Source organism: Protopterus annectens, chromosome 10.part0 (assembly GCF_019279795.1).
Source record: "Protopterus annectens isolate FY-2018-M chromosome 10.part0, PAN1.0, whole genome shotgun sequence".
Classification (NCBI taxonomy): domain Eukaryota; kingdom Metazoa; phylum Chordata; order Ceratodontiformes; family Protopteridae; genus Protopterus; species Protopterus annectens.
In genome coordinates, this window is record NC_056744.1 from 744,062,597 (window position 1) to 744,090,527 (window position 27,931).

A 27,931-nucleotide genomic window follows, 5' to 3' on the forward strand; every position below is an offset into this window, starting at 1 on the left:
GAGGGTCATCCATACAGTAGTATGGCTGAGGAAAACACAACAAAATAAAGTTATTCCAAACAATTCAATGACTAGATAGCCTAGACTCTTGAACTCTAGACACCTACAGAAGTTTAGAGTCACTTTGGTTACCGGACAATGTTCGAGGATGTCCAGGCACTTTAGAATGTGGGTTTTGTATTTACCACGAACTTGCTGGGGGTGGGGGACTTGTTTGACCCTGTCAAGAGGCTTGGTTTAATTAGTATGATACCTCACCATGGAGTCAAGCAGCTGCAGGAAGTAAATAAGTAAATGTCTGTTAAATTTGGTCGACTTCTTTGAGACAGCCACCAATCCCATGCACGAGGGGAAGACTGTGCACACCACTTACCTTGACCTGGCCAAAGCCTTTGACACTGTTCCCCACTCAGACATAATAGATAAACTCTCTCAACTAGGCACCAGTCTGTATGTTACCATTTAATAGCTAATTGGCTCACTTGTAGAACCCACCTAGTCAAAATAGGGGAAGCCACCTCAAGCAGTAGACCCACAACGAGTGGCATATCCCAGAGTTCAGTCTTGGGGCCTCTGTTATTTGGGATATACTTTTCTGAGGTGCAGGCCAAAACCAGAGGGCTACGGCTGACCAAGTTTGCAGATGACTGAAAGTTGGGCGCTGTCATCATTTCCCCTACTGATGTGGGCATCCTGGAAGAGGGTCTCACCCAAACAAATGACTGATGCCAGAAACATGGCGTCAGGCTGAATACCAAGTGATGTCCCCGCAAATGATCACATTGATAATGTCCTAAGCATGCAAGCTGTCATGAGGAATTTGGGCATCCAGGTAGTCAGTAACCTCACTTCTGACCACCATATTGCTCCTGTTGTATGGAAAGCTTTCTACATGGCCCACCGCATAAGTAAGGGTATTTCATCCAGGGGCAAGGAGGTCATAACATCCCTGTATTCTTCCCTTATAAGGCCCATTACTGAATACAACACTCCATTCAACATGTACCTTGCAAAGCACATGCAGCAGCTGGCGAGACCACAAGAGGTTTCTTGCCAGGAGAATCTACGGCCTGAAAAATCTACTATACACAGAAAGGCTAAAAGCCCTATCCATCTACTCGGTTTCATACAGACTCCTCAGAGGTGACCTCTGTCTGGCATATAGGGCCATCTCACACCCTGCCTTGATGGGACTTGCTGCATATCGGCAAGTCAAGTTCCACTTGAGTAACCCACACATGCGGCCTCAACCTTGTCTGTGACATCAACAGGACTTCTTGGCAGGACAGATTTGTGTCCCAGAGACTCCCCCAACTATGGAATAGACTCCCTCTCCATGGCAAGCAGAGTCCCTATTTACCCCTTTTTAAGTGCAACCTGGATAACTGGATGTGAAACAGAAAATACATCCCTAGAAATCCACCCGTGTTCCCTGCTGAACAGTGGCATCTGGTGCTGACCTGTCTAAACGTGGGCTAAACTCTTGGCTAGGCTTACAAGGGCCTCAGGGCCAATAGCCTAGTAACTTCCTATGATCTGCTACTTTAGGCATAAAGGAAGGGTTGGTCCTGAGAGACGCACTGTCTGGGAGGAAAATGATGAAAGGTTCCACACAGACAAGGGCCTGAAGCTCTGACACCCTTCTGGCCGAGGTAATGGCTAATAGGAAAGGTCGCCTTCCAAGTCAGGAATTTTATATCAACAGAAGCCGCTGGTTCAAAGTGGGGGGGAGGCTGAGCTTCTCCAGAATGAAGCCGAGATCCCAGGGAGGAAAAGGAGGTTTTCTGAGAGGCCTAATGTGGATTAAACTTGAAAAGAGAGTAGGCTGAGAAGGCAGACAGGCTGAAATAGCTGTATTGATTTTTATAAAGGAGTAAGAGAGACCTTTTTCAAAACAGCTGGATAAGTATGACAGGATGAAAGGAATCTGAGTTTGATGAGGGTTTTGCCCCGTCTGTCTGTCCCAAGGAAAGAATCTTTTCCATTTAGTGGAGTAAAACGTCCTAGAATGTACAGGATATACTTGCTGAGGAAAGCCCCATGGGATTAAGGCATCATTCAAGCTGTCTACCTGAGTGTGTGTAGGTTGAGGTGTATTACTGTGGCCCTGTTATGCAATAGCAGGTCCACTCTCTGCACAGCTGCCATGGCTCCCTGTTGGTTAAACTGAGTTATAGAGGGTACACCAGTGCTGTCTCAGCCAATCTGGTGCTATCAGAATTACCCTTGGTCCTTCTCCAATTTTCATCAATACTCTGAGCAGCAGTGGCATTTGTGTGGGAAAGCATAAAGGGATAGGCCTGTCCAAGGAAAGGAAAAGTCATCTGCCCTCTAGACTGGCTTCCCCTTTTGCTGAAGGGTCTTAAAAAGTTCAGCCACTTTAGACCCAAAAAGGGCAGAGTTATCCAGGGGTGCATCAAGTAATTTGGCCCTAATATCATCGGGTAAGGGCTGAAATCTTAACCATGAGTACCTTTTAAGGAACTGAAGCTGAGGCTGCAGATCTGGCAGAGGCTTCTGCAGCATCATAGCTGCATCAAATTGAATGCCTAGTAACTTGGGAAGACAGGGAAATGAAATTGAAAATTTGGGCCTTGGAAGATGAGTCAGGAAAGTCAGCTAAAAGCTTGGTGACCTAGGTCAAAAGACCCAAGGTATATTTGGACATATGCATCTGGTAACCTATTGCCCTAAAAGCCAGGGTAGCAGACGTACATACCTTCTTGCCAAGGAGCTCCATGGCTTTACTGTCCTTGTCTGTGGGAAGGACAGAGGTAGAAGGAAATAGTTTGGATAGCTTGTCTGCTGAAACTGAGACAATGGCAGGGTCAGCAACAGGGCATTTTATCAAAAATCCTGCCCCTTCAGGGACCTTGTAAAACCTGTCAGGCCTTCTAGGGGCAGGTGGTTGTGAATCAGGATTAACACAGGCAGCATTAAAAGCATCCAAGAAGGCCAGCAACACATGAGGAACTGCAAAAGGAGCAGGGATTTCCATCTGCAGAAGCTCATAGTATCTTTTTTGGACCTCTGACATTTTGGAAGAATCCCACTGAAAATGTTCTCTCATTTTAGAAATTGTCTCCCCAAAGGTGAATTCCTTTCCTGGGGAGTCAGCCTCAGCAGATTCATCCTCTGAGGAGGCATACCAAGAGGAGACGGCAACTGAGAGACACAGGAGAGAGAATCCTTTGAAAAGGAGTCTGAGAAGTCCACAGCTTCAGGTTGGATAATTTCCTCAGCCTGGGACTGATAGGAGGAGGACCAGCCTGTGGGGAAACAGGCATGGTAGGGCTTAGGGCCATAAAAGCATTAAATAGGCTCTGTGAAAAAGCCTGCCAATTGGGGTGGCTTTCAGCAGGAGGGGAGAGATGTTTTGTTTTTTTTTTTTTGTTTTTTTTTTTAAGTGAAGACCTAGAAGGCATAGGCCCTAAAGAAGGCCTAGTCTCTGAGGGAAGCTGGCCAGACAGGCCTTTGCTGGGAAGCAGTGAAAGGGCCTGTCTGGCCAGCCGTAAGAAGCTGAGGTTCCCCCTCATCATCGGCAGGTGACATCTGCAAGCCCTCCCCCAGATGTGCCTTCTGCCCTAGGTTCTCTGGCTTCCCAAGCGGTACCTGCTACACCTGTATCAGCAGACTCCGAACATTCCTCCAGGCGAATGTCTGCCACAGGAGGGATATCATGTGGAGGAGGGACAGCTGCAAGTTCAGGCCTGGAAACCTTGGCCTTCTTTTCGGGTGTTTCTATGGACTGACCGGACAACTCTTCCATCCCTAATGCTAACAGTTTAAGATGCTGATTCTCTAAGTAAATGTTCAAGGTGTGCAGACACTGCAAAGGCCTGACAGATCACAGAAATAAGAAGGTTGTGAGTAGGCCCTAGACAGAAAAGGCAGAGTTTGTGGGCGTCCTTATGGGGGACCTGATGACTGCACCTGCACTTTCCCTTCCTGGATGACATGTAACGTAAACAGACATGCAGTGACAAAAAGGAAACAGAAACAGCCCCAACGGGGTAATAATCTTAGAAACTTGAAGATATGATGGTGAAGATGGCAAGAAGTGCTGACATTCGACTGGTGGCAGAGAAGTTCTGAGGAAAGGTACGTGCAGACATCACTTTTATGGCCCATGCTCCCTAGGCCAGCGTGAGACATCCCACATACCTAGCAGTGACTACAAGCTTTTGTATACTGGCTGGACATTCGGGTAGCAAGCAGAGGATAACCCAAGAGTTTGGAATACTGCAACATGAGAACAGAAGGATAGTGAGTGTCGTCTGAGGTTCTAAATCTGAAAACCTCACCCTTTTTCTACCTAGTGTGATCTACATCAGCTCAACCAGCAGACAATATGGTACGCAAATGTCCTGACAACTTATTGAAATGTTTGGTAAGAATTTCAGCCCTACACTTAATTTCATACCCAAATGTAGTGACATCAGATAGGGTGTCCACCAGATTCAGGAGGAGGGAAAAATATCCTCTGGTAGTCGGGCCAGCCAAGGGCTTCAACAGCAGAAAATCCCAGAAGTCAAGACTGCAAACATTTAACACAAATAACATCTATGGCTACCTCAGTCATAGAAAAATGAGACTTGCTTTCTCTCTTCTTACCTTTTTTAGTACCCTGGGAAGGACAGGAGTGGGTTTGAAAGCACACAGCTGCACACCTACTTTGAGAGGATGGAGAACACATTCACTGTCTAACCCTCACAAGGGAATGTGGCGCAGAATTATTTCAGTAGGTAATTGTCTTGTGATGCAAAATCTCTTACAGACTCCCCACTTCTGCAGCATACACTGAAAAACCAGCCTGTTCAATATCCATTCATGAAGTTTGAAGAAAGAAGGCGTGCTGAGTTTGTTTGCCAGTAACCTTCAAAGCAGTGGTTGTATATAGTAAACTCTCAATTAACCGGCACCATGGGGATTGGTAGATATCAGATAAAAAAGTTATGTACTTAACATAACATTCCACGTGTGCTGTGCATCTCCACCTTTATTCTCACTGATGGGTCAGATCCTGTGTGTCGGATCCGTCTCAGCCTTTTTGAAAGCTCGAGGTCCTTCCCTACTCATAATGCAGTTCCCCAACTTCCACAGATCTTGTTTGCCTGCCCAGAAAAAATAAGGTGAGCAAAAACTTGTCATATGAATAATGCACACAGTACCTACATTTATCAGTGGGCCAAAGGTAGCATTTCTGAGGCTATGGAGATCCATGAAACCAATATCTACTCAGTCTCCCAGGAGTTCTGGAAGGGTGCATGGAGGGTGGGTTGTGAGAATAATGGTCAAGATGGACAACACACACAGAACTTTATGGTAAGTACATAACTTCTTTATGTGTTGTTGTCAATCTCACCTTCATTTTCACTGATGGGACTGCATGCAACCTGACTCTTGGGTGGCTCATGGGAGAATATTCCTCAGAACCACTGAGCCAAACAGGCTCTACTCCTGGAGGCCAAACCCAGTTTTTAATGAATAATAAAGGTATGAAGTTTTGCTCAAGTACCTGCAGCACAGATATTTTCCCAGGGTAACCTTGCTTGGAAAGCTGCAGAAGTACAATAGCTATCAACTTGGAAAGGGAAGAGGCCTGTTTTTAGAGCTGTAAATGTAGGATATACAAAATGTGAGCCATCTAGACAAGGTAACCTTTGAGACTGGCTGACCTTTTCTAATTTCAGAACAGGATATAAACAGTTGATCTGATTTGCTAAATCCTGAAGTTCTGTGGAAGTAAAAGCACAACTATGTACGACCAGAAGATGCACAGAGTATTCACCTTTGCTCTGGTAATTCAGAAAGAAGACCGGCAGCTCAATAGATTGATTTAGGTTACTTTCCGAAACAACCTTTGGAAGAAAGGAAGGATTAGTGCATACAGAAACTCTATCCTTATGAAAAACTAGGTATGGGGCTTGGCAAACAAGGCTTGCAACTTTGAAACTCTTTGGACTGAAGTAATACCCACTAAAAAGAGCATTTTCTAAGACAGAAACTTTAGATCACATGTGGCCGAAGGTTCAAAGGGGGGACAAGTGACGTTTGTTAATATGAAATTCAGATCCCAGGGAGGAGATGGGTCTTTGTATGGGGGTCTAATCATCACTGTTCCCTTCAAAAAAGGTTTTTACAGAGTCTGTGTGACATAACTGTAGAGCAGTTTTCTCCCACATGAAAATTTGAAATTGTTGCCAGTTGGAACAGTAGAAGCAGCAGCACCCTCATGAAAAAGTTTTGCTAGGAATTCCAGTATAGAATGTATGGGCGCAGAAAAAGGATCTATCTGATTTTCACTTACCCACAACATGAACCTATGCCATTTACTTTTGTACAATGTTCATGTAGAAGTTTTATGGGAAGACAAAATATGTTTTACCGGGGAGGAGAGAAAAGGAATCCTGGCGATCAAGGGAAGTGGAGCAGTCAAAGCTGTCAATATGAGGTTGAGCAGACTGGGAAGTCCCATTCCCGACGGATATGTTAGAAGGTCTGGAGCTAGATCCAGAATCCACAGTTCATCCAGAAGATGAGGCTGTAGGAGGGGAAACCAAATTTGATGAGGCCAACAGGATGCAATCAGGATTATCGTGGTCTCCAACAAACCTGCTTTCTGTATTAACTTGGGAATCAGAGGAACTGGTGGGAAAGCATAGAGGAGACTCCCAGTAGCCAATCGTGAACAAATGCATCTCTTGGTGACACCCCCATGGGAGGGATCAGGGAAAGTAGTTGCTGCATTTGGCATTGGTGGGTAATGCAAAGAGATCGCAGGAAGGCTGGCCCTATTTTTGGAAAATCTCTTCCGTGACTTTCTGTTTGAGGTACCACTTGTGCGGCCATAATTTGGCCCTGCTCAATTTGTCTGCAATCACGCTGGATTTCCCGGGGATGTGCATTGCAGTCAGAAAATGGTTGGAGGTAGTTGCCCACTGCCAAACCCTTAACAGCTTCTCGACAAAGGGGATAAAATCTGGTTCCTCCTTCCTTGTTTATATACCGGATTACTGACATGTTGTCCGACTGAACTGCTATCGTTCCTTGAGGGAGAGTGTCCTGAAATGCCTGCAATGCCAAGAGCACTGCCCTTATCTCTAGGATGTTTATGTGCAAATGAGCCTCATGTTCCTGCCAGGTGCCTTGGACAGTCTTCCCCAAATAATGCCCCCCCCCCCCAATCTGGGAATTGTCTGTGGTCACTGTGGCTTGGAATTGTGGGGGGATAAAGACAGAGCCTTGAGATACTGAAGGACAGTGAATCCACCACTCCAGATCTTTCTTGCAGGAGTTGGTTATGAAAATCTTGTGCGACACTGGTAATTCCAGGATTAACCATTGCGTGGAAAGTAACCATTGAAGAATCCTCATATGTAGCTGAGCTAGGGGAATAAGTACAATAGAAGCTGCCATCTTTTCCAGAACCTGTAGCCCTTGTTTTGCAGTTGCTCAAGTTTTCCTGTTTAAGAGTTTCACATGTAAGCGGAGATCATGCACTCTGTCATGAGGGAGTCTTGCTATCAGCATGGTTGTATCTATCTCTGCACCTAAATATTAAGTTTTGAGATGGCTCTAGAGCAGATTTTTCATAATTTATAGCAATGTCTAGGGAGAAGCAAAGCCGAAGTGTACATTCCCTGACCTGTAGCAGAAGATGCCTGGTTGGGGTGGTTATGAGCCCGTCATCCAGATATGGAAACACTCAAATCCTTGGTGTCTTAGGTAAGCTGCCACTATTGCCATGCATTTGGCAAACACTCTAGTAAGACAAAAGGGCAGAGCTCGAAACTGGAAGTGACGGGCTCCTAGCCAGAAGCACAAAAATCTTCTGGATTACCTTTCCATTAGGATATGGTAGTATGCATCCTGAAGGTCTATACAGCATATCCAATTGTCTTTTTTCAGGAATGGAAGTATTGACTGCAGTGTCACCATCCAGAACTTGGTCTTCTTTACTGATTTGTTTAGTTTGCTGAGATCCAAGATTGGTCTCCTGTCCCCTTTTTTCTTTGGAGCTAAAAATAATCTTGAGTAAGTCCCGGATCCTTTCTGGCCTGCGGTAAATTCTTGGATTACTCTTTTTCTTAACAACTTTTGAATTTCTAACATTGTTTGCTCCTTTTGACTGGGAGGAACGTCTGGAACTGACTTGTTTATGGGAGTGTGGAAGGAGAATTGAATCACATATCCCATGGATATCATGTCCTGCACCCATGTGTCATTTATCTTTAGTCAGGTTTTGAGGTGCAGAAACAACTGCCCCCCAACTGCCTCCAGAGGCGAGCAGTCAACACACTCCTTCAGGAGAACCGAAAAGGTCTGCCAAAGAAAGATTCTCAGGATCCCTGATTCTGTGGGCCTTTCTCTGATGAGAGGGCGGCTTCTTCTGTTAATGTTCCCCCCTCTGCCTTTGGGGGAACTACCACCTTCTGTGTCCTGTAAGACCTCTGTGATTTCTTGAACCACATCTTTCCACTACTTCTCTGACCCTTTGTGAATGGTCTGGTAGGTGTGAAAAACGTACTCTAATGGCAGACAAGGTCTTAACTTCCTGCTCATACCTGTCAGTGTTACTTTTAGTTTAGGCCTAAGTGGAGATGAACCATCGAAGAGAGCATTAACAAAGAAAGACTTGAAGGGCTCCGTGAAATCACAAAAATGCATCCTGGCCTGTCTCTTGATAGAGATGCCTAAACCCGCTGCCCTAGTCGCTCCATCTGCTGCATATGAAATGAGTCACATGGACGAGTTAACAAACGAACTGAGGGTATCGAGCTGTGCGTTGACCTCATTTGCCACTGCATCAGCCACAGCTCCCTGGAGGGAGTCTGAGAGCTCCTTTAACAGATCCCTCTGAAGTCTGTTGAAATGAGTAAGATACTTCACAAACCACAAGGTAAAGGCCGCTGATAAGAAGACATGCTTCCTGTATCTATTCATAGTCCTGGAATCCTTATTAGGAGGATGGATAGAGGAACTGGACATGGAAAGTTCCTTTTTCGTGGCAGCCGCCATGACCATGGCATCAAATGCTACACTTTTGTTAAGAAAGCTTGATCCTTATGGGCTATAATATACTTTTTGCCTCCTAGGAGTGGGTTCTATATAATTTGGGGTCTCCCAGTCCTTCCGTGAGATTAACTCAATAAGCTCATCGGAACTGGTGTCACCCAAGAGGTTGAAGGGCGAGATCTGCAGGTCTTCAGGTATACCAACTCCTCGGCTGAAGGGGATGAGGACTGCCAGTCACCTCTCCATTTTAAAATTTCTAGGATGTCTCCAAAGAAGATATCCTCAGGAGGTGACCGTGGGGACCCTTCTGCTTCATCGAGGTCAGTATCATAAGTGACGGACTCCTCTGGGGAATCTAGATACTTACTCTTGCATGAGCTCTTCCGAGCGACATCTTCAATGGGATATTCTGGGGAAGTTTCAGAAAAGGGGGGAGTCCCGTTGGGGACATCCTGAGGCCTGGGATCTCTGCAGTCCTGTGGATGGGAGTGAGAAGGTAAAGACACCTGCACTGACGAGGGGGAAAGATCCTAGCAGGACTGTGCCTGAGACTGGGGAGAAGTCGTCACCCTCATGACTTCAAAAGCCAACCGTCCCTGCTCCGAATAGCACCCTGGAACTGACAAAACAGATATTGGGGCTCAAGGAATCTGCAGAGTAGAAGACAGAGGCTCCAAAGCTGAGGTGGGAGCCGAACACATTCGTACCAAGTCTCCAAGAGGCAGGATCGGATCTGAGGAGATCCGAGCCGGCTCTGAGGACCCGACCAGAGAGTGCCGGCTCCCAGAGGTCTCCTGCTCCAAATGGGCAGAAACACCCAGGGCAGATACCAGATCTGAGCAGCCAACGGGCCCCGGACCTGATAAAGACATCATTTGGATATCAGAGTTTTCTGGCTCTGAAACCGAAGGAAGGATAAGAGGAGGAACAGGCACTGAAGGGGAAAGTTGTGTCTGATCAGACTCCTTTGGGTTTGGATCCAAAAATAACTTGGTCAAGGCAGGTGTCTTTAGAAGCCTCTGAACCACCCTATCCACATCTTCATCTGAAATACCCCTAGTTGACCTGGTAAACAGTGTTGGCAATCTGGATCTGGTTAAAAATGGAGAAGGGAGCCAAGAAGTAATTGGGTGCAAGGATGGAGATTGGCTCCGATATCGGTACTCAGTGGGCAATACATCTTTCGGAGCCGAAGAGTAGTAGTGGACCAGAGCTAGAGATTATTTCTGCTCTGATAAATTCCTTGACCTGGAGGGTTCCTGTCTACTCCGAAGATTCTGTCGGAGTGGACATTTTTGGTTGTTTTGATTTCGGCTCCGATGAGGATTTCGAAGCCCTGGAGAATGTAGTTTTCCCACTCAGTAGGACTTATCCAATTTCGAAGAGGAGGGAGTAGGAGAAATAGCCTCAGAAAAATGGGGTTTTCAATAACCCCTTCACGAGCAATTTATTTTTATGTTTCATAACTGCTCTCTGATTGAACCCATGGCATATGGAACAGTACTCCTGAAGGTGAAGGGGCCCCAAACAGTACATAAAGTGTGTGACTCACTGAGGGGCATCTTCTTACTGCATTTTTCACATTTTAAAACAGAGGCTTTCCTTCCTTTTGAGACATACTGGTAGATTATGGCCACAAACAACTAACCAACAGCACACCACCAATTAACGAAATTTTTTTTTTTTTTTTAAACAACAACAGGGAAGGGGAGTCCTCTAACTTAAAAATACTTAGGTTAGATGCCCTCTAACTAAAATGGACACTAACCAGTAACATAGAGGAACAAACAACTAACAGACGCTACTAACTGTTATTAGCAAATAAGAGGAAGGAAGGGGGAAAAGGAACACCCTCTAACTTAAACAGGTGTGAGCTGCACATCCTCTAACTTAAACGGACGCTAATGGAAAGGGGAAAAATGAGAAAAAATGCACTAAACTATAGAAGGTGATTATATATATGAACAGGGTAAATATTTTTAACTCTAAAGGACAAAGATGATAGATCAAAGTATCAAGATAGTAATAACAGAAAACGTAGCCCAGAGCTTGCTAGAAGATCCTTCTTACAGCACGGCAAACGAGATCTGGAGAAGTTGGTGAAGGCACAGTTGTGTACACTTACCTTAAATGTAGATGTTAGAGTGTATTCACTGTTGCAGTCATCACATTTGGGTTATCCCTGCCAGGGTAGCCCTCAGTTGGCCCAAATACCAAAGGCTTAGTATTTCTGCATCGGTTGCCGTCGCTCCAGGACTGACGTCAGGTCATCAGTAGTATAAAATAAGGCAGCCGACACCATTACATCAGTTTTTCTTGCCCTGTCAGGAGCTCCCAAGAGGGAGATAGGTTATGGTGGAAGAACACCACCAGTAGAAAGTAGATACTCAAAAGTTCCTTGTAAGGAGAGAGAGAGAGAGAGACAAGGGGGATGGAGGGAGGGAAACCAGGACTGCAACAGTGAATACACTCGAATATCTACATTTATGGTGAGTGTACACAACTGTACTATGTTCTTCGTGTTTCACTGTTGCAGTCATCACATTTGGGTTGATTCCCAAAGCTGAAGAAAAGGGTGGAGGCAGTCAAAAAGACTCGGGGCTGGCTAGGATGCCCAGCAAGACTGCGGTGGCAAAACCTTGTTGCAGCCTCCAGGATGTCCCTGGGGAGGATCCCTCTGAGGAATGCTGCAGAGGTGGAGGTTGTTATGGTAGAATGTATCCTGACCCCCTTGGGGGGAGGTTTCCCATGTTGCTTGCAGCAGAAATGGATGCAGTGTGCTATCCATTTTGAAATCATTTGTTTGGATATGGCTTTGCCCTCTACTCCTGTAGCAAAGCTGACTAACAATTGATCAGTCTTTCTAAAAGATTTATTCCTGTCTAGATAGAATCTGAGCTATCTGTGCAAATCTAGAGAGTGCAGTATCCTTTATCCCTTGTTTTGTAGATTAGGGAAAAAGGTGGGCAAATGAATGGATAGGTTGAGAGCCACACTGAACACCACTTTTGGCATGAAGGGTGGGTTAGTCCTGAGGGAGACCCTGTCAGCATGGAAAATGATGACAGACTCTACAGCCATTAATGCTTGTAGCTCAGACACTCTTCTTGCTGAAGTGATGGCCAGAAGCAAGGCTGTCCTCCATGAGAGAAACTTTAACTCTGCTGAAGCTGCTGGTTCAAAGGGGGGGGGGGGCAGGGTGAACTTTTCCAACATAAAGTTTAGGTCCCAAACTGGGGTAGGTGCTCTTCTGGGTGGCCTCAAGTTGTTAGCCCCTCTTAGGAACTGTTTAATGAGAGAGTGTGAGAAAAGGGTTGGCTCTGTGCTGAAATGAACTGAGATAGCAGAGCTATCAATTTTAATAGAAGAAAAGGATAGACCCCTGTGTAGTAGGTCAGCAAGGTAATCCAGGATGAGAGGAAGGGAGGGGTGTGCCATCCCGGCTCCCTTAGCCTGGATCCAGGTGTAAAACCTTTTCCATTTGTCAGCATAAGACTTTCTAGTACTAGGGCGTCTGGACTCATGTATAACATCTAGAACTTTCTTGCTGAGATGGGCAGCTTGTGCAGTGGCAAGGGAATAAACCTGGCTGCCAGATTGAGGGTCTGTAATTGGGGATATATGAATTCTCCTTCCCTCTGGGTCAGGAGTGTAGGGATGTGAGGGAGATGCCACAGTGGCAGAGTTGAAAGGCTGCGTGGCAGAGGGTACCAGTGCCGGCTTGGCCAGTCTGGGGCAATCAGGATTGTCCTCAGTTTTTCATCCCTTATTTTGCGCAGTACCCTTGTAATGAGCGGTAGTGGGGGAAATGCATAGAAAGAGAGGTTGACCCACTGGAAGGATAGAGCATCCACGTTCCAGGCCTTGCAGTGACGCTCCCCGGTGCAGAACTTGCTGAGCTGATGGTTGGAGTAGGAAGTAAAGAGGTCGACCTTCGGGGTGCCCCATTTCTGGGTTACAAGGGTGAAGGTTCTTTGGTCTAGCTGCCACTCATGTGGGTCCAGAAGATTTCTGCTTAAGTTGTCTGCCAGAGAATTTAGAGAGCCTGGCGGGAATTGTGCTAACAGGTGTAGTTGCATGCCTAAGGCCGTATGCCAAAGGGTCATGGCGAGCCTAAACAGAGGGTACAAGTGAGTCCCTCCCTGCTTGTTAATATACCACATCACAGTGGTGTTCTGTTTTGATCAGTGGAGCCCCCAGGGAGGGTAGGGGTCTGAAAGCTGTCAGTGCATGCTGGTAAGCTAACATCTCCTTTTGGTTGATGTGAAGATATAATTGATGTGGGCTCCATTGGCCCTGTATGCACCTGCTGTCCAGGTGTGCACCCTAGGCATAGTCTGATGCATCTGTGGTGAGGGTCTGGGTGACATGGGGTTGTGAGAAGGGTAGTCCCTTGTTGTGGTAGCATGCTGCTGCCCACCAAAGAAAATCTGTCCTTAAACAAGGTATCATGGGTATAAGAGTTTCCAGGTCTTGAGACTGTTGACACTAAAGGCTTTTTAGGTACCATTGTAGTTTCCTCATATGCAGTCTTGCATATGGAATGAGTAGAATGCAAGAAGCCACGAACCCCAGAGCTTGCAGGATTTTCCTTGCGGATAACTGAGGTCTGGTGGCTAGTTGAGAGAAAAAGGCTGTCAGGTAGGTTTGCTTTTCTGGTGTAAGGAATGCCATCTGGGATGCTGTGTTCAGGCTTGCTCCCAGGAATATAATCTTTTGTGTGGGTACTAGTTTGGATTTCTTTTTGTTGATAGTATACCCTGGGGGGGTGGGGGTCAGAAAGTCCTTTACAAAGACCAGGTGCTTGAGCAGCTTTTCCTGACTGTCTGCCTGAATAAGGTAGCTGCCTAAGTATGGGTAAATGTGAATATTTCTTTGCCTGCAAAAAGCAAGGGCAGGAGCCAGACATTTTGTGAATACTCTGGGAGCAGTAGATAAGCCAAAGGGAGGTGCAGAGAACTGAAAGTGCAGTGATCCTGCCTTGAAATGTAGATATTTCCTGCATGATTACCTGATTGGGATTTGTAGGTAGGCCTCTTTTAGATCAAGGGTGGCTAACCAAGCATCCTTGGAGACCATAGGTAGTAGCTGTTGGAGGGTGAGCATTTTGAATTTTGGTATCACCAGAAAGGTGTTTAGAATGGATAAATCAAGGATGGAGGTGCCAGGTGCCCTCTTTTCTGGGTACCACAAAGAGTCTGGAGTAGAAACCTTGGCCAAGGTGTTCTGCAGGAACGTGGTCTACTGCCCTCATACAGATCAGGGAAAGGACTTGATTTTTGGCTTCTGCCCACTAGTTTGGGGAAAGATTTGAGAACCCCTTTTGGGGTTGGTAAGGTGTGGAAATAAAATTTGTATCCCTGGGACACTATGTTGAGGACCCAGCTGTTGTTGGTAATATGGTAATGGTGGCCCTGGTGCTTGTGTGGAAGGAGAATTCTCCTCCTAGGGGCAAGTGTAGGTGGGCAGAGGGAGGGGATGGAAGTGGAAAGGCATTGTGAGTTCTTACCATGAGGGGGTGGCTTAGCACTCGCTGGTTTTGAAGAGGAGGAATGTACAGTTGTGCACACTTACCATAAATGTATATGTTCGAGTGTATTCACGGTTGCAGTCATTACGTTTGGGTTATCTGCTTGCAGTAGCCCTCAGTCGGCCTGATTAACAAAGTCTTGGGTCCTGCGTCGGTTGCTGTCCCTTCTTCCATGACGTCAGGTCGTCAAGGGTATAAAACATGCAGCCGACGCGATTACATCAGTTTTTCTTACCCCAGATGTCAGGTGCCCCCCAAATGGGAAGCAATTAACTCTATAATACAAGGACATACCTCCAACAAAAAAGCAAATACACCAAAAAGCTTTTTGAGCATAGTAAATGAGAGCAGAGGTATAGCCAAAAGAAGAAAGGGGGCTGGAGGGAGGGTAACCAGGACTGCAACAGTGAATGCACTCGAACATCTACATTTATGGTAAGTGTACACAACTATACTATGTTCTTCGTGTTTCACTGTTGCAGTCATTACGTTTGGGTAGATTCAAAAAGCTAAGGTTGGGAGGCAGAATTTAAATAGAATTAGGACCAGCTAAAAGGCCCTGCAAGACTGCAGTGGAAAAAACAGCTCTGGATTTAGAGAACATTGGAAAATGATAATGTTTGGTGAAAGTATGCACAGAACTCCAGGTAGCAGCTTCTAGGATATCCCGTGTTGGGACGCCCCTGAGAAAGGCTGTAGAGGTAGATGCAGCCCTGGTTAAAGGGGGCCTGATGCCCTGTGGGATAGGTTTATTATGGTGCTTATAGCAGAAATTAATGCAGTGGCCTATCCATTTTGAAATGGTTTGCTCTGAAATAGCTTTCCCCTCTGTCCCTGCAGCAAATGCCACCAGCAGTTGTTCAGATTTCCTTTGAGGCTTAGTCCTGTCCAAGAAAAATCTAAGTTGTCTGTGCACAACTAAGGAGTGCAGTATCTGTTCCCCTTTGTTCTGTGGGTTAGGAAAGAAGGTAGGCAAATGAATGGACTGATTAAGAGCCACACTGGACACCACCTTGGGCATGAAGGAGGGACTGGTTCTGAGGGACACCCTGTCCGCACGAAAGATGATGAAAGTCTCCACTGCCATAAAGGCCTGTAACTCAGATACCCTTCTTGCAGAAGTGAATGCTAAAAGAAAAGCGGTTTCCCAGGAAAGGAATTTTAAATCTGCAGTAGCAGCTGGCTCAAAAGGAGAAAGAGTGAGTTTCTCCAAGACAAAGTTAAGGTCCCAAGCTGGAGTTGGAGCTCTCATCAGTGGCCTTAAATTTTTGGCCCCTCTGAGGAACTGCTTGAGCAATTGGTGAGAGAAGAGGGGAGGCTCTGTGCTATAATGAACTGAAATGGCTGAGGCATGAATTTTGATGGAGGAAAAGGACACACCCTTATGAAGCATCTCAGTCAAATATTGTAGAATCTGAGGTAAACTGGGCACTGTTGCGCTCATCCATTGAGATTGGTTCCAGGTACAAAATCTTTTCCATTTTGCAGCATTAAGATTTTCTAGTACTAGGCCTCCTAGCCTCTAAAATGATATCCATCACTGATTTACTGAGGGGTGATAAAGGAGAGATTAGGTAATTAGCCAGGCTGCTAGGTTCAGGGTTTGCAGCTGAGGGTGCAGAATCTGGTTCTCCTGAAAGGAAGGAGTCTGAGGCAGGTGCCATGGGGCCAAGCGTGACACACTGCGCAAGAGGGGGTACCAGTGTTGATGTGGCCAGTCTGGTGCAATTTAAATCATCCTTGGCTTGTCCTGTTTGATCTTTGGTAGTAATTTGGAGAGTGGAGGCAGAGGAGGAAAGGCATAAACTGATAGGTTTTTCCAGCTGAAGGATAGAGCATCCACTTTCCAAGCTTGCGCGAAATTTGTCCAGTTGATGGTTCTGGGGGAGGCAAACATGTCTATATCTGGGCTCCCCCATTTGTTTGTCAACATGTTGAAAATTCTTGGTTCCACTTTCCCCTCATGTGGGTCCATGAGGTTTCTGCTTAGTCCATCTGCCAGCGTATTTAGTTTTTCTGGCAAGAATTGAGCTTGTAGATTCACTTGGTAGCTCAAGGCTGTGTTCCACAATGCCATGGCTAGTCTGCAGAGGGGGTAAGAGTGTGTACCTCCCTGCTTGTTTATGTACCACATGACCATGGTGTTGTCCGTCTTTACTATTAGTTGCCTTGGAAGAATGTGGTCCTTGAAGGCTGTCAGAGCATTCTGTACAGCTAACATTCCCTTTTGATTTATGTGTAGGTGCATTTGACTTGGGTTCCATTTGCCCTGAATGCACTTCCCTGCCAGGTGAGCCCCCCCCCCCCCCCATGCATAGTCTGATGTGTCTGTTGTTAAGGTTTGGGTGGCAGGGGGTAGTGTGAATGGTAGTCCCTTGTTTTGGTGGCACGCCTCTGCTCACCAAAGGAACTCCAGGCATAGGCAAGGTATGATAGGAATCATAGCTTCTAGATCCTGTGAACGTTGACACCATAGTCTTTTGAGATACCATTGCAGTTTCCTCATATGCAGCCTTGCATATGGAAATAGGAGAATGCAAGGGGCCATGAACCCCAAGGCTTGCAGTATTTGCCTTGCAGATAACTGGGTTTTTGTGGCCACTTGTTTGAATTAGGTTGTCAAATGAGTCCGTTTCCCTGGCGTGAGGAAAGCCATCTGGGAAGTTGTATTCAAGCTTGTTCCCAAGGAATATAATTTGTTGACAGGGTACCAGGTGTGATTTACTTTCGTTTATGGTGTACCCCAGACAAGTCAGTACCCTTTGAACAAACGACAGATGATTCAAAAGTATGTCCTGGCTTTCTGCCTGAATTAGATAATTGTCCAGGTATGGATATATTTGAATATTTCTTTGCCTGCAGAATGCAATGACTGGAGCTAGGCACTTTGTGAATACCCTGGGCATAGTAGATAAGCCAAAGGACAGTGCAGAGAACTGACAGTGCATGTAGCCTGCTTTGAAGCATAGGTATCTTCTGCAAGACTCCCTGATAGGAATGTGCAGGTATGCTTCTTTTAAGTCTAGTGTTGCCAACCATGCATCTTTGCCTAGCATAGGAAGCAGCTGATGAAGAGTCAGCATCTTGAATTTTGGAATCACCAGAAAGGTATTTAGAGTAGAAAGGTCCAGGATAGGGCGCCATGTATTGCCTTTTCTGGGTACCAGAAAAAGTCTTGAGTAGAAAAGCTTGTCCCTTTTCCTCTTCTGGTACCAACTGAATAGCACCCATGCTTAAGAGAGAGTACTTGATTTTGGGCCTCCTCCCACTGATTTGGGGGTAGATCTGGCCAGCCGCTTGGTGTTGGTAAGGTGTGGAAGTGAAATCTGTATCCTTGGGACACTATTTAAAATCCATTTGTCCTGGGTATTGAGTTCCCAGTTTTTGGCCTGCAGACCAATCTTTCCGCCTAAAGGAGCATTCAGTTGGGAAATTCTTGGAAGTTTTAAAAGCAAGTCATTGAGACAGTTTTCCATAGGGGAGGAGTCTTACTACTCCCTGATTTGGGTGTGGAAACCCCCCACTGCTTAGTCTTGTGTGTCCCCTGGGACTGAAACCTGGGGTTTCTTATGCGTCTGGGTTTGGCTTGAGAAGACTTGGAAGGGGCTGGAAAGGACCAGTTCTTAGAGGGCCAGTGCCTACTAAATCTTGGAGGCTGAACTTAACAGTTTGCATAGATTTAGCTTTATCTTCCATCTTTTTAAGAACTTCCTCAGCCTTGTTGCCAAACAGACGGTCCTGATTTAAGGGAGCATCCAACAATTTAGCTTTAAAATGATCAGGCAAAGATTGCTCCTTAAGCCAAGCATGCCTTCTGAGCACAGACCCAGTAACAGCAGCCCTGCAAGAGGCCTCTAATGAATCAAATCCACATTGCAAAGTATGTTTTCCAACCTGTTCAGCAGAATGCATTAAATCCAGCAATTCATTATTTTCCGCACAGTCAGGAATCAACATCATTTTCTGTTTAAGCAATCCAATAACATGTTGCTGATACTTTTAACATATGAAACTGGCAGTTTAAAGCCCTAATGGCCAAGGTTGCATAAGTGTAAACCTTCTTACCCCATCTATCCAGCACCCTGGAGTCTCTATCAGAAGGGGTAGGATTTTTAGCAGTAGAGGCCTTAATGCCCTTGCCTCCCTGTGAAATAGTCTCTGGATCCGCAATAGGATTTTTAAAAAGGAACCTGTATGCCAAACTAGATTCCGAAAAAGCATCATCAACAATGTCTAGTACAGGAGAAATAGCTAAAGGGCTAAGCCTCTTTTTTGAATCAGAAAAATCCTGGCTTTCCCAGTGGAAATGCTCCCTTAGAGTATGTAAGGTTTCACCAAAAGAAAAATCTTCTGGAGGGGAAGCAGAGGGAATAGAGTCCTCTGCATCAGAATCCTCTTAAGTAGATAGCGGCAAGAATCAGAAAAATCAGAATCCTGGTCAGAAGATTCAAAAACAACTTCAGTCCCAGGTCTCTTAGAAGGGGGTGGTTGGCTTCCCCTGATTAGAATCATAAGATCTTCAGCCATTCTTATTTGTTTTTTTAGGCATAGAGGCCTGAGCATGCGGCCTGAGCGTCGTTTTTTAGGCATGGTTCGAGATTTAGGCCTAAATGAAGAAGGGAGACGTCGGTTTAACATGCAAGTCCGTAGGCCTGAATACACCCTCAGAAGCCGGTGCCTGCACAGCGTCTCTGGACCCATCCATGGTAGAGACATCCGCGGGTTCCATAGCTAAAGCATCTCGTAGCATACCGGACCTGAATGGGGCTCAGTAGAGGCCTGCGAATCAGAAGTAACGGGTATCAGGGGCTGCGAAAGCGCCTCACTGAGTACCGCTGAACTGGCGACTGGCTTAGGAGAAGCGTCGTCGACAGCTTTAGACCTCGGTGGCCTGTCTCTTTTTCGAAATCCCGGTAGTTGGATGGCTAACCGATGACATTTCTGGAAAATTAAACCGAGCACCGAAATATTTAGAGGCAAAAATATACAGACGACAAATAGTGCGCTGATTAAATAAAGCACAAAACCGACAGCAAGGTACGTAGTGGTCAGGGCCTAGGCAAGGAATACACAACGAATGAAAATCTTTATGAGGTATTTGCTTTCCACTAGTAATGCAATTATTAACTTTTACTGACATGGGTAAGAAGCAAGAAAAAGTTTCCCCAATGGGGTACTTAGCTTTAGTTGAAGACTTCGGTTCTGAAACTGGAAAACGAAAATTTCAGGAGTTGGCGGACTGGCGCTTGCAAACTGCTTCTGCTTCAGGCACCGCATGGCAAGAAAGACTGATGCAATGGCGTCGGCTGCATGTTTTATACCCCTGATGACCTGACGTCATGGAAGAAGGGACAGCAACCTACACAGGACCCAAGACTTTGTTAATCAGACCGACTGAGAGCTATTGCAAGCAGATAACCCAAAAGTAATGACTGCAACAGTGAAACACGAAGAACATCTCCACTGCTTAGATCTCTGCATTCCCTGGGGTTGCTGTCTGGGGAGGCCTGCTTCCCTGGGGTCTAGGCTGAGCTGAGCTGGAGGGGGCAGGAAAGGACCAGTGCTTAGAGGGGCAATTTCTACTGAACCTGGTTGGCTGGACCTGTAGGAAGTCCTTAACTGTCTGCATAGATTTTAGGTTTTTCTTCCATTTTCTTTAAGACCTCCTCTACCTTGGTGCCAAATAAATTGTCTTTGTGCAAGGGCATGTCCAATAATTTGGATTTCACATGGTCTGGCAAGGGCTGTTCCTTAAGCCAAGCGTGCCTTCCAAGGACAGAACCAGTGACTGCTGCCCTGCAAGATGCTTCTAGGGCATCAAAACCACATTGTAAGGTGTGCTTAGTTACTTGACTTGCAGAATGCATTAACTCTTGTAACTCTATTTTCACCAGAAGCAGGAAAAGATGATATTTCTTGTTTGAGGAGTTCTATGGTATGCTGCTGAAATTTTAGCATATGTAACTGACAATTTAGTGCTCTAATAGGAAGAGTAGCAAAGGTGTATACTTTTTTATCCCATCTGTCTAATGCTCGGGAATCGCTATCTGAAGGGGTGGGATTCTTAGCAGAAGTTGCTTTAATTCCTATAGGCCCTTGAGAAATAACCTCAGGGTCAGCAGTAGGATTTTTGAAAAGAAATTTGTGAGAGTCAGGGACTCTATAGCACTTGTCAGGTTTCCTGGGAGCAGGAGGGAGGGTGTCAGGAGTCAAACTTGATTCCATAAAAATATCATCCACAGCATCCAGGACAGGAGGAATGGCCAGAGATCTGTGCTGTGGAAGATCTAAGAATTCCCAGAGTCTCTTTTTAGACTGAGGGTAGTCCTGACATTCCCATTGGAAATGCTCCCTTAAAGTATGTAGGGTTTCCTCAAAGGAAAAGTCCTCAGGTGGAGAGGCTGAAAGAATGTATTCCTCTGCATCAGAATCCTCATAAGCAGAGAGGGGTTGAATATCTTCATATTCAGATGCATCAGAGTCATCTGACTCCTGTTCAGATAAAACTACTGGGGACAAATCTCTTTTTCTTTTGAAAGGGGTAGCTTGGCTTCCCCTGAGCAGCATTATAAGGTCTTCCGCCATTTTAAGCATTTGAGACTGAGCCAAGGAAGCAGGTGCCTGAGATTGGGTCGTCGGTTTCTTGGGTGTAGGTCATACCCTGGACCTTAGAAAATCGGTAGTTTTCATAAGAACGGTGGACGTGAATGAAGTCATCGGTTTGTGTCGATAATCGGTAGTGCAAAGTACTTCCTCAGAAGCCAGTGCCTGCTCAGCAGCTCCGGACCCATCCAAGGTAGAGACATCCGCAGGATCCTTAGTCTATGAAGAATCTTGTGGCATACTGGACTCTAAAAGGGTCTTGGTAGCTGCCTGCAAATCTACAGAAGTGGGCATCAGGGGCTCCAAAAGCGCCTCACTGAGGACCAGAGAACTGACGGCTAGCTTAACGGAATCGTCGTCAGTAGGTTTGAACCTGTGCAGTTTGTCTCTGTCTTTATCCTTACATTTTTTCGGAAGATCTGCTGTCAAATGGCTTACCGAAGCCATATCAGAATCAGAGGATTGACAGAGAAAATATCTAGCTACAATAACGGCCCGACGAAATATAGTTCTGGCATTGAACAAATCACAAAAGCGACAGCAAGGGATGTCATGGTCTGGGCCTAAGGAAGTGCCGCAGTAAGAATGGAAGTCTTGGTGTGGTATTTGCTTTCCACAGGCAAGACAATTTTTAACTTTCTCTGACATCGGTTAGAGCAAGAGAAAAGGATCCCCAATGGGGTAGTTAGCTTTAGAAGACTTCAACTTCAAATTGGAAAACGAAAACTCAGGTAGCGGCCGACCGGCACTCATGCAAACTGCTTCTGCTTCAGGCTCCTCGACAAGAAAGACTGATGTAATGGCATCGGCTCCCTTATTTTATACTACTGACGACCTGACGTCAGTCCTGGAGTGACGGCAACCGATGCAGAAATACTAAGCTTCTTGTAATCGGGCTGACTGAGGGCAACCCTGGCAGGGATAACCCAAATGTGATGACTGCAACAGTGAAAAATGAAGAACATCTGCATTATGGGTAGGGAAGGATGCCCACAAGCTTTGATGAACACCTTGAGCTTTCAAAAAGACTGAGACGGATCCGGCACATCGGCTCCGACCCATTATTGAAAATAAAGGTGAGGCTGACAACAACACATCTGTAGTTTCTGGTTGCTTCAGTGTGACACGCAGAAGTGTGTGTGAGAGATCGGAGAGAGAAAGAGTGAGTGAACACATGTATGAAAGCAGAAGAGACTGTGTGGGTGAGTGATCGGAATGACTAGGTGAATGCATACATGAAAACAGAAGTGACTGTGTATGAGAGATCATGAAAGCTGAGGTGTGTGTGTGTGTGTGTGTGTGTGTGTGTGTGTGTGTGTGTGTGTGTGTGTGTGTGTGTGTGTGTGTGTGTGTGTGATACAGATCGGCGAGAGAGAGAGAGTGAAGAAATGCATGTACAAAAGCAGAAGCGACTGTGTGAGAGAGATTGCCGGTTGAGTTCCGGTTAACTGAGAGTTTACTGTATATCCAGGAGAAGAGGCCAACTTTGGAGGCTAGGTTACAGGACAACACTCCTAGCCTGCACAGCAGGTATGAACAAGTACAATATAACTGTGGTTTTGTCTGCTGCCACCTTGTACATGCTTGGGTATCGTAACCCTCTCGAATGCTTGAAGGGCCAGAATTACGGTCACTTTTATGATGATGTGTCCTTTCACCATGGAGGCATGTTATGCTCTATATTTTCAGGTAGGCAGCATTAGCCCACAGGCAATCTCTGAATTATCCGTTTCCAAAGTATGTGTACTTTGTACATTCTCAAAGAGCGTCCCTAGGCTAACCAACATTTGCTACAGCTATGATATAAATTTCTTCTTTGTAGTCAGGATAAATGGCAACACTTTTTTCTATAGGATGCTGGTGCTATTCTCAGATAGTACTGAGACCAGTATATGTTCGTTTAGCAATAACCCACGACTGGGTGTGGGTATTGCAAGATTTAGCCACAGTTAGTGTGGTTTAATCATGAGGGTGAACTTCAGGTGCTTACTTACCGTCCAAAGCTGAATGCATCCCAACTGAATCTACAACAGACAATGTCCTGAAGGAAGGAAAGGTAAAGCTGGGTTCCTTCAGCATGGCAATGACAATGCAAAACTTCTTCCCATAACAAGTTCTCACAACAGTAGCATGTACATTATAAATGACAAAGGGCCCATAAAGGAACTTTGTTGAACAGCATATTCAACAGACTGAAAGGATGAATTGTTTATTCCAGCTATACAGCCCACTAAGTACAACTGAATTATGGGGTAAAAACCTATTGTAAACAATACCATTCAAATTCTATGAGCAGGCACTGACCAAGCAGAAGACTTTACAGCTGTTGGAGCTGCTTGTCAGATATCAACTAAGCAGGATAATGGCAAAAGCAATCAAACACTATTAAGAAGCATGACAGTTCAAGTAGCACACAGTTAAAACAGGATGGCTCAATAATTTTGTACAAATAAAAGCATAAGCATATGCACCAAGTCATACCACTTAACGTCTTTCCTTAAGAATCAGGGATAAAGCAAAAATAATGGGAGGACAAAGGCCAAAAAATGGAAATACTTAAATATTATTCTAATTCACTTAAGAAGTTAACAGAAGAAAAGGTTTTGCATCAGGTCTTAAACTCTCTCTGGCAGTATTCATGGACTGCAAACTTCAAAAATTTAAGAGCGATAGGGCACAAATATGAAGCAAAATCTGGGATGTTGTGAAAAACGGGACAGCTGAAAGGTCTGCATCCAATGCACCCATTGATTCCTGTTCCCACTTCTCATAACAGTTGCTCATTGCTCAACTTCAACTGTTTTTTCATCCAGGACTGGCTTGGCAAAGTCAGTTGACACTGACTATTCTGACCTTCCTAGGTGTTATATTCCTGACATATCTCCTGGCTGGATATGTCTCACCCTTCCAGGTGGGAAAATACATGACCCATAACTCATGGAAATACTGTGACTGGGGAGAGAAGTAGACCTGTAGAAGTCTTCATTCTGTGGTTGATTGGTGAGCTGGAAGAGAAAACCTCAACTTCTCTGCTTTGCTGGCTACATGTTACATAGCAAGAAAAAGCAATCTCCACCTCCATGATAATGCTCCTCTTACACCCTGCTCCAAATTCCTAGCCAGGTTATTTCCATCACCCAGACTCCATAGATGGTGGTAAGGGTGCACACTAACACAATTTCTTCTCCTTTCCCCTTTGACAGAGGCAAATAAACCTTCTCATCATCATTCCCCTTTCTTCCTTTGACAACTCCTCCTCTAGCTAGTCAGGGTTGGGTAATCTTAGTCACAGACAGGGCTTCATCCTTCTACGTGACAGAGCCAGCTGAAAATGGAATGGATTTAAGAGCAAGTCCAAAAAATACTTCGTGCTGTTGCCTCCAGGAGTTGCTTTGCTAAGCCTCCCAACTGTTTTGTTTGCTATTCAACCATTCTGCTGCCCCAAAAGGTTCATACTTTTTCCCATGGTACTCATCCTAAAGAGACTCCATCTACATGCAGTGCATTCCAGGACCATCAATTCAAAATGTTAAGACTAAAACAACAGTATGAAATCTCTACTCAGGAGTCACATAAAATGTATCAGTTACTTAACCTAAGCTTTCATTTTCCTATGAAAGAAAGGAGCTGCCTTTTAATTAATTTCAGCAAATAAAGAATAGATTTTCCACCATAAAATTTAACGACACGCTCAAAATATGCTTATAAAGTGAAAATGATTTCTAATTCTTTATGGAAGAGCAATAAAATATCTGAAAGCTGCTCCAAGTTTTAATCATGGTTCTTCTTGATCATAAGAAAGAGAAATGTCAAAAAGGTGTACATATGAAGACTCAATGTACCATACATATACTGTAACCCTTAGTTATGTTACTTGTCTTTAGCTATCCTAATTCTAACTAGGCTGGTTCTGAAATTGGTCATTTTTGTCCACAGACCTACCCTGGTAAACAAACATATACATACCATACCTACCCAGACAAATAGTACACACACACACACGCAAGCACGCACGCACACACACACACACACACACACACACACACGCACGCACGCACGCACACACACACACACACACACACACACACGCACACACACACACACGCACACACCAGAATACATCCTACAGATTAAGACATTCTTAACACATTTTGGTACTAGTTTTAATTTTTATTTACTCTTTAGGGAAACTGCAATGTTTTGGCAACAAGAAGGTATACAGATACATTTCATGAATACAAATACCTAAAATAGAATTAAATATTTCTTACTAATAATTTAAAATAATCATCACAATCACAAGAAAATGCAAAGACTGTCATAAAATATAGCAGCAAGAAACAAAAGCAGGCATCGTACCTCTGAGTTGTGTTGACATACTACAGTCATCAGAATGTTGTTGAAGTCTGTGCAACTCCACCGCAACAAATATGTGCCTTCCTCATTTCCCTCTTGCCTCAGCTTGCTGAAGGCATACTCAGTACTAGCAAAGAAAATGTTATGTTTTAATACAGAAAAATATATCTGCACTCAAAATTGTTCAGATAACGAATCAGTATGTTGATAATCAATATTTATTAAGACCTCAATGCATGAAAAGCTGTTTTCCCAAATGTGATATAGTTCACAGGTCACAAAATACTACTACTTTACAAGACAGAACATCAAGGAAAATATGAGAAAGTACAGTTGCATATCTAAATTTACCATAAATGTAGATATTCAAATGATCGCTTCTGCAGTAGTCTTAGCTATATAGGTTATAGCTTGCTAAGGATGTAATAAACAGCCAACTTCCAAAGCTTTCAGGGCACCTTCCATGTACCCAAACCAGAAGTCAGCTTGAGATGAGTTGACTAGAATTCAGGTTTGAGCAACAAGCTCTTCAGAGATTTCCTGCTAACAGAGAGAAGGTGGCTAAAGCCCACATAAGGGCAATGTTAGGAAAAAAATAAAGGTCCTCACCTTGGCAATAAAATAATAATAATAATAATAATAATAATAATAATAATAATAATAATAATAATAATAATAATAATAATAATAATGATAATAATACACACACGTATACATATCTATACGTCCTTACAGTCACTTCTGCAGGATTCTTAATGATATGAGGATTCCCTGCTGTGGAAGCCCAATGTCCAGCCAGCTTTTCAAAGACTTCTGAATTTAAAACTTATGCAGAACATCACCATACCCTCCCTGCGTAATGAAGGGCATAAAGGTGATGTTCAGGCTTACCAAAAACAGAACTTATTTGCTGCCGGTCTGAACGTATATTTTACACCATCAGTCTCGTTACCTGCATCTGTCTTCTGCCAGACGAATGCATTTTTGTTCTCCAGTGACTTCCTACACCTGTTTGCTGTTTTTGAAAGATAAGTGACTTGTTGGGGATTTTGTGTTTTCTCATATTTTTTTTTTTTTGTTCCTTGAAGATAATGTCATCCAGGATGGGTAAATGCCAGTGTGGGCAGACATATTCTTCATATAGACACCACCACAATAAGTGTCTTTTTTTGCTTAGGTGCTTCTCATGACTATACATCTTGCTCTTTTTGTCAAGTGTTTGTTCCAAAAATTCTTCACAGTAGACCTTCTTGCCGTTCCTTGTATCTTGAGAACCAGTGCCTTAATCTACTCACTAAAGATACTATGGAAGAAATCTCCTGCCTCGAGGTTCGGCCATTAGGGAAAAAGGCAAAAAAGGTGCTGCCAGAATCTTCCTCTGTCCAGCCTAAGCCAGATGTTTCTCCCAAGGTCGTTATGAACCCTGAAGCTCACCTGCCAGCGTTGTTGGATTTCTCTTTCGTGACAATATTGGAGGCTGGTGAGGATCCAGCTGTCAGCATGCCCGAAGAGGCTTTGCAGAAGTCCATCTCGGAGGTTCAGAGGGAACCAGGGCTGATTTTTTCTGAGGGGTGGAGTTCTTCAGTTTTTAGTTGGGGAAGAAGTTCCTGCTATGGTTCTCGACTGTTGTCCTGAAGCTGAGCCTTCTCAGGATGTTCCCTTAGAAAAAAAATACAAAATTAAACATGTTTCTTCTGCTTCTAGGGACCCACAAAGTTAGTGGAAATCTTTTACTCAGGGGTTATTTTCTGCCTTAATGTCCTTAAAGCCTCCTCATGAGGTTTCAGTTCCTGCTCTTCCTTGATCCTCTACTCCTCTTAAAAGGGTTAGAGACCAGGATTCTTCTGAGGATGAGTCGGATTCTGCTGGCGAATCCCTAAATTATGCTACTCAAATTCCTTGTCCTTTGGACTATGGGTCAGAGAAGGGGGAATCTATTAGTCCTGATGTTCCTTTGCAAGAAATTTCCTTTGGGGACACACACTCTAGGATGATGGATTTTTTTTTAAATGGGATTGTACTCAGGTCTGTGATATCCATAAGAGGTACTAGGAGTTATTGCAAATTGAGTCTCCTAAACCTGCGTCTATTCATCCTGTCTTGGCTGCTTTACTGGATGCTTTCTCTAATGCCTCTCAGGTGCCTGATTCTCTTCTCCCTGCTCCCAAGAAGCCGGACAGCTTTTACAGGGTTCCTGAGGATTGTTCTTTTTTTATATAAATCTCCTGCTGCTGACCCCTCTGTAGTGTCCATAGTCTCTGAAAAGCCATCTCAACTGCTTCCTTTGCCCAAGTTATTGCCTTCTGACAATGACAGCAGAGCTATACACACACTGGGCAAAAAAAAGGTTTACACTTCCACTACGTTACCATTTAGGGCTACTAATTATCAGACGCATATGTCTAGGTACATGTTGGCTCTTCT

The 27,931-nt window shown here is 44.7% G+C and overlaps 1 protein-coding gene across 1 annotated transcript in view; it reads right to left on the reverse strand.

Moving 5' to 3' along the window:
• The window catches only part of JAK1 (Janus kinase 1), a 1,643,095-nt gene that overhangs the window by 679,102 nt on the left and 936,062 nt on the right, over positions 1–27,931 (reverse strand). Inside the window, exon 9 of the mRNA XM_044085562.1 lies at positions 25,511–25,634. Within this exon, the coding sequence (XP_043941497.1) occupies positions 25,511–25,634 (124 nt within the window). The remainder of the gene's footprint in view (positions 1–25,510; positions 25,635–27,931) is intronic.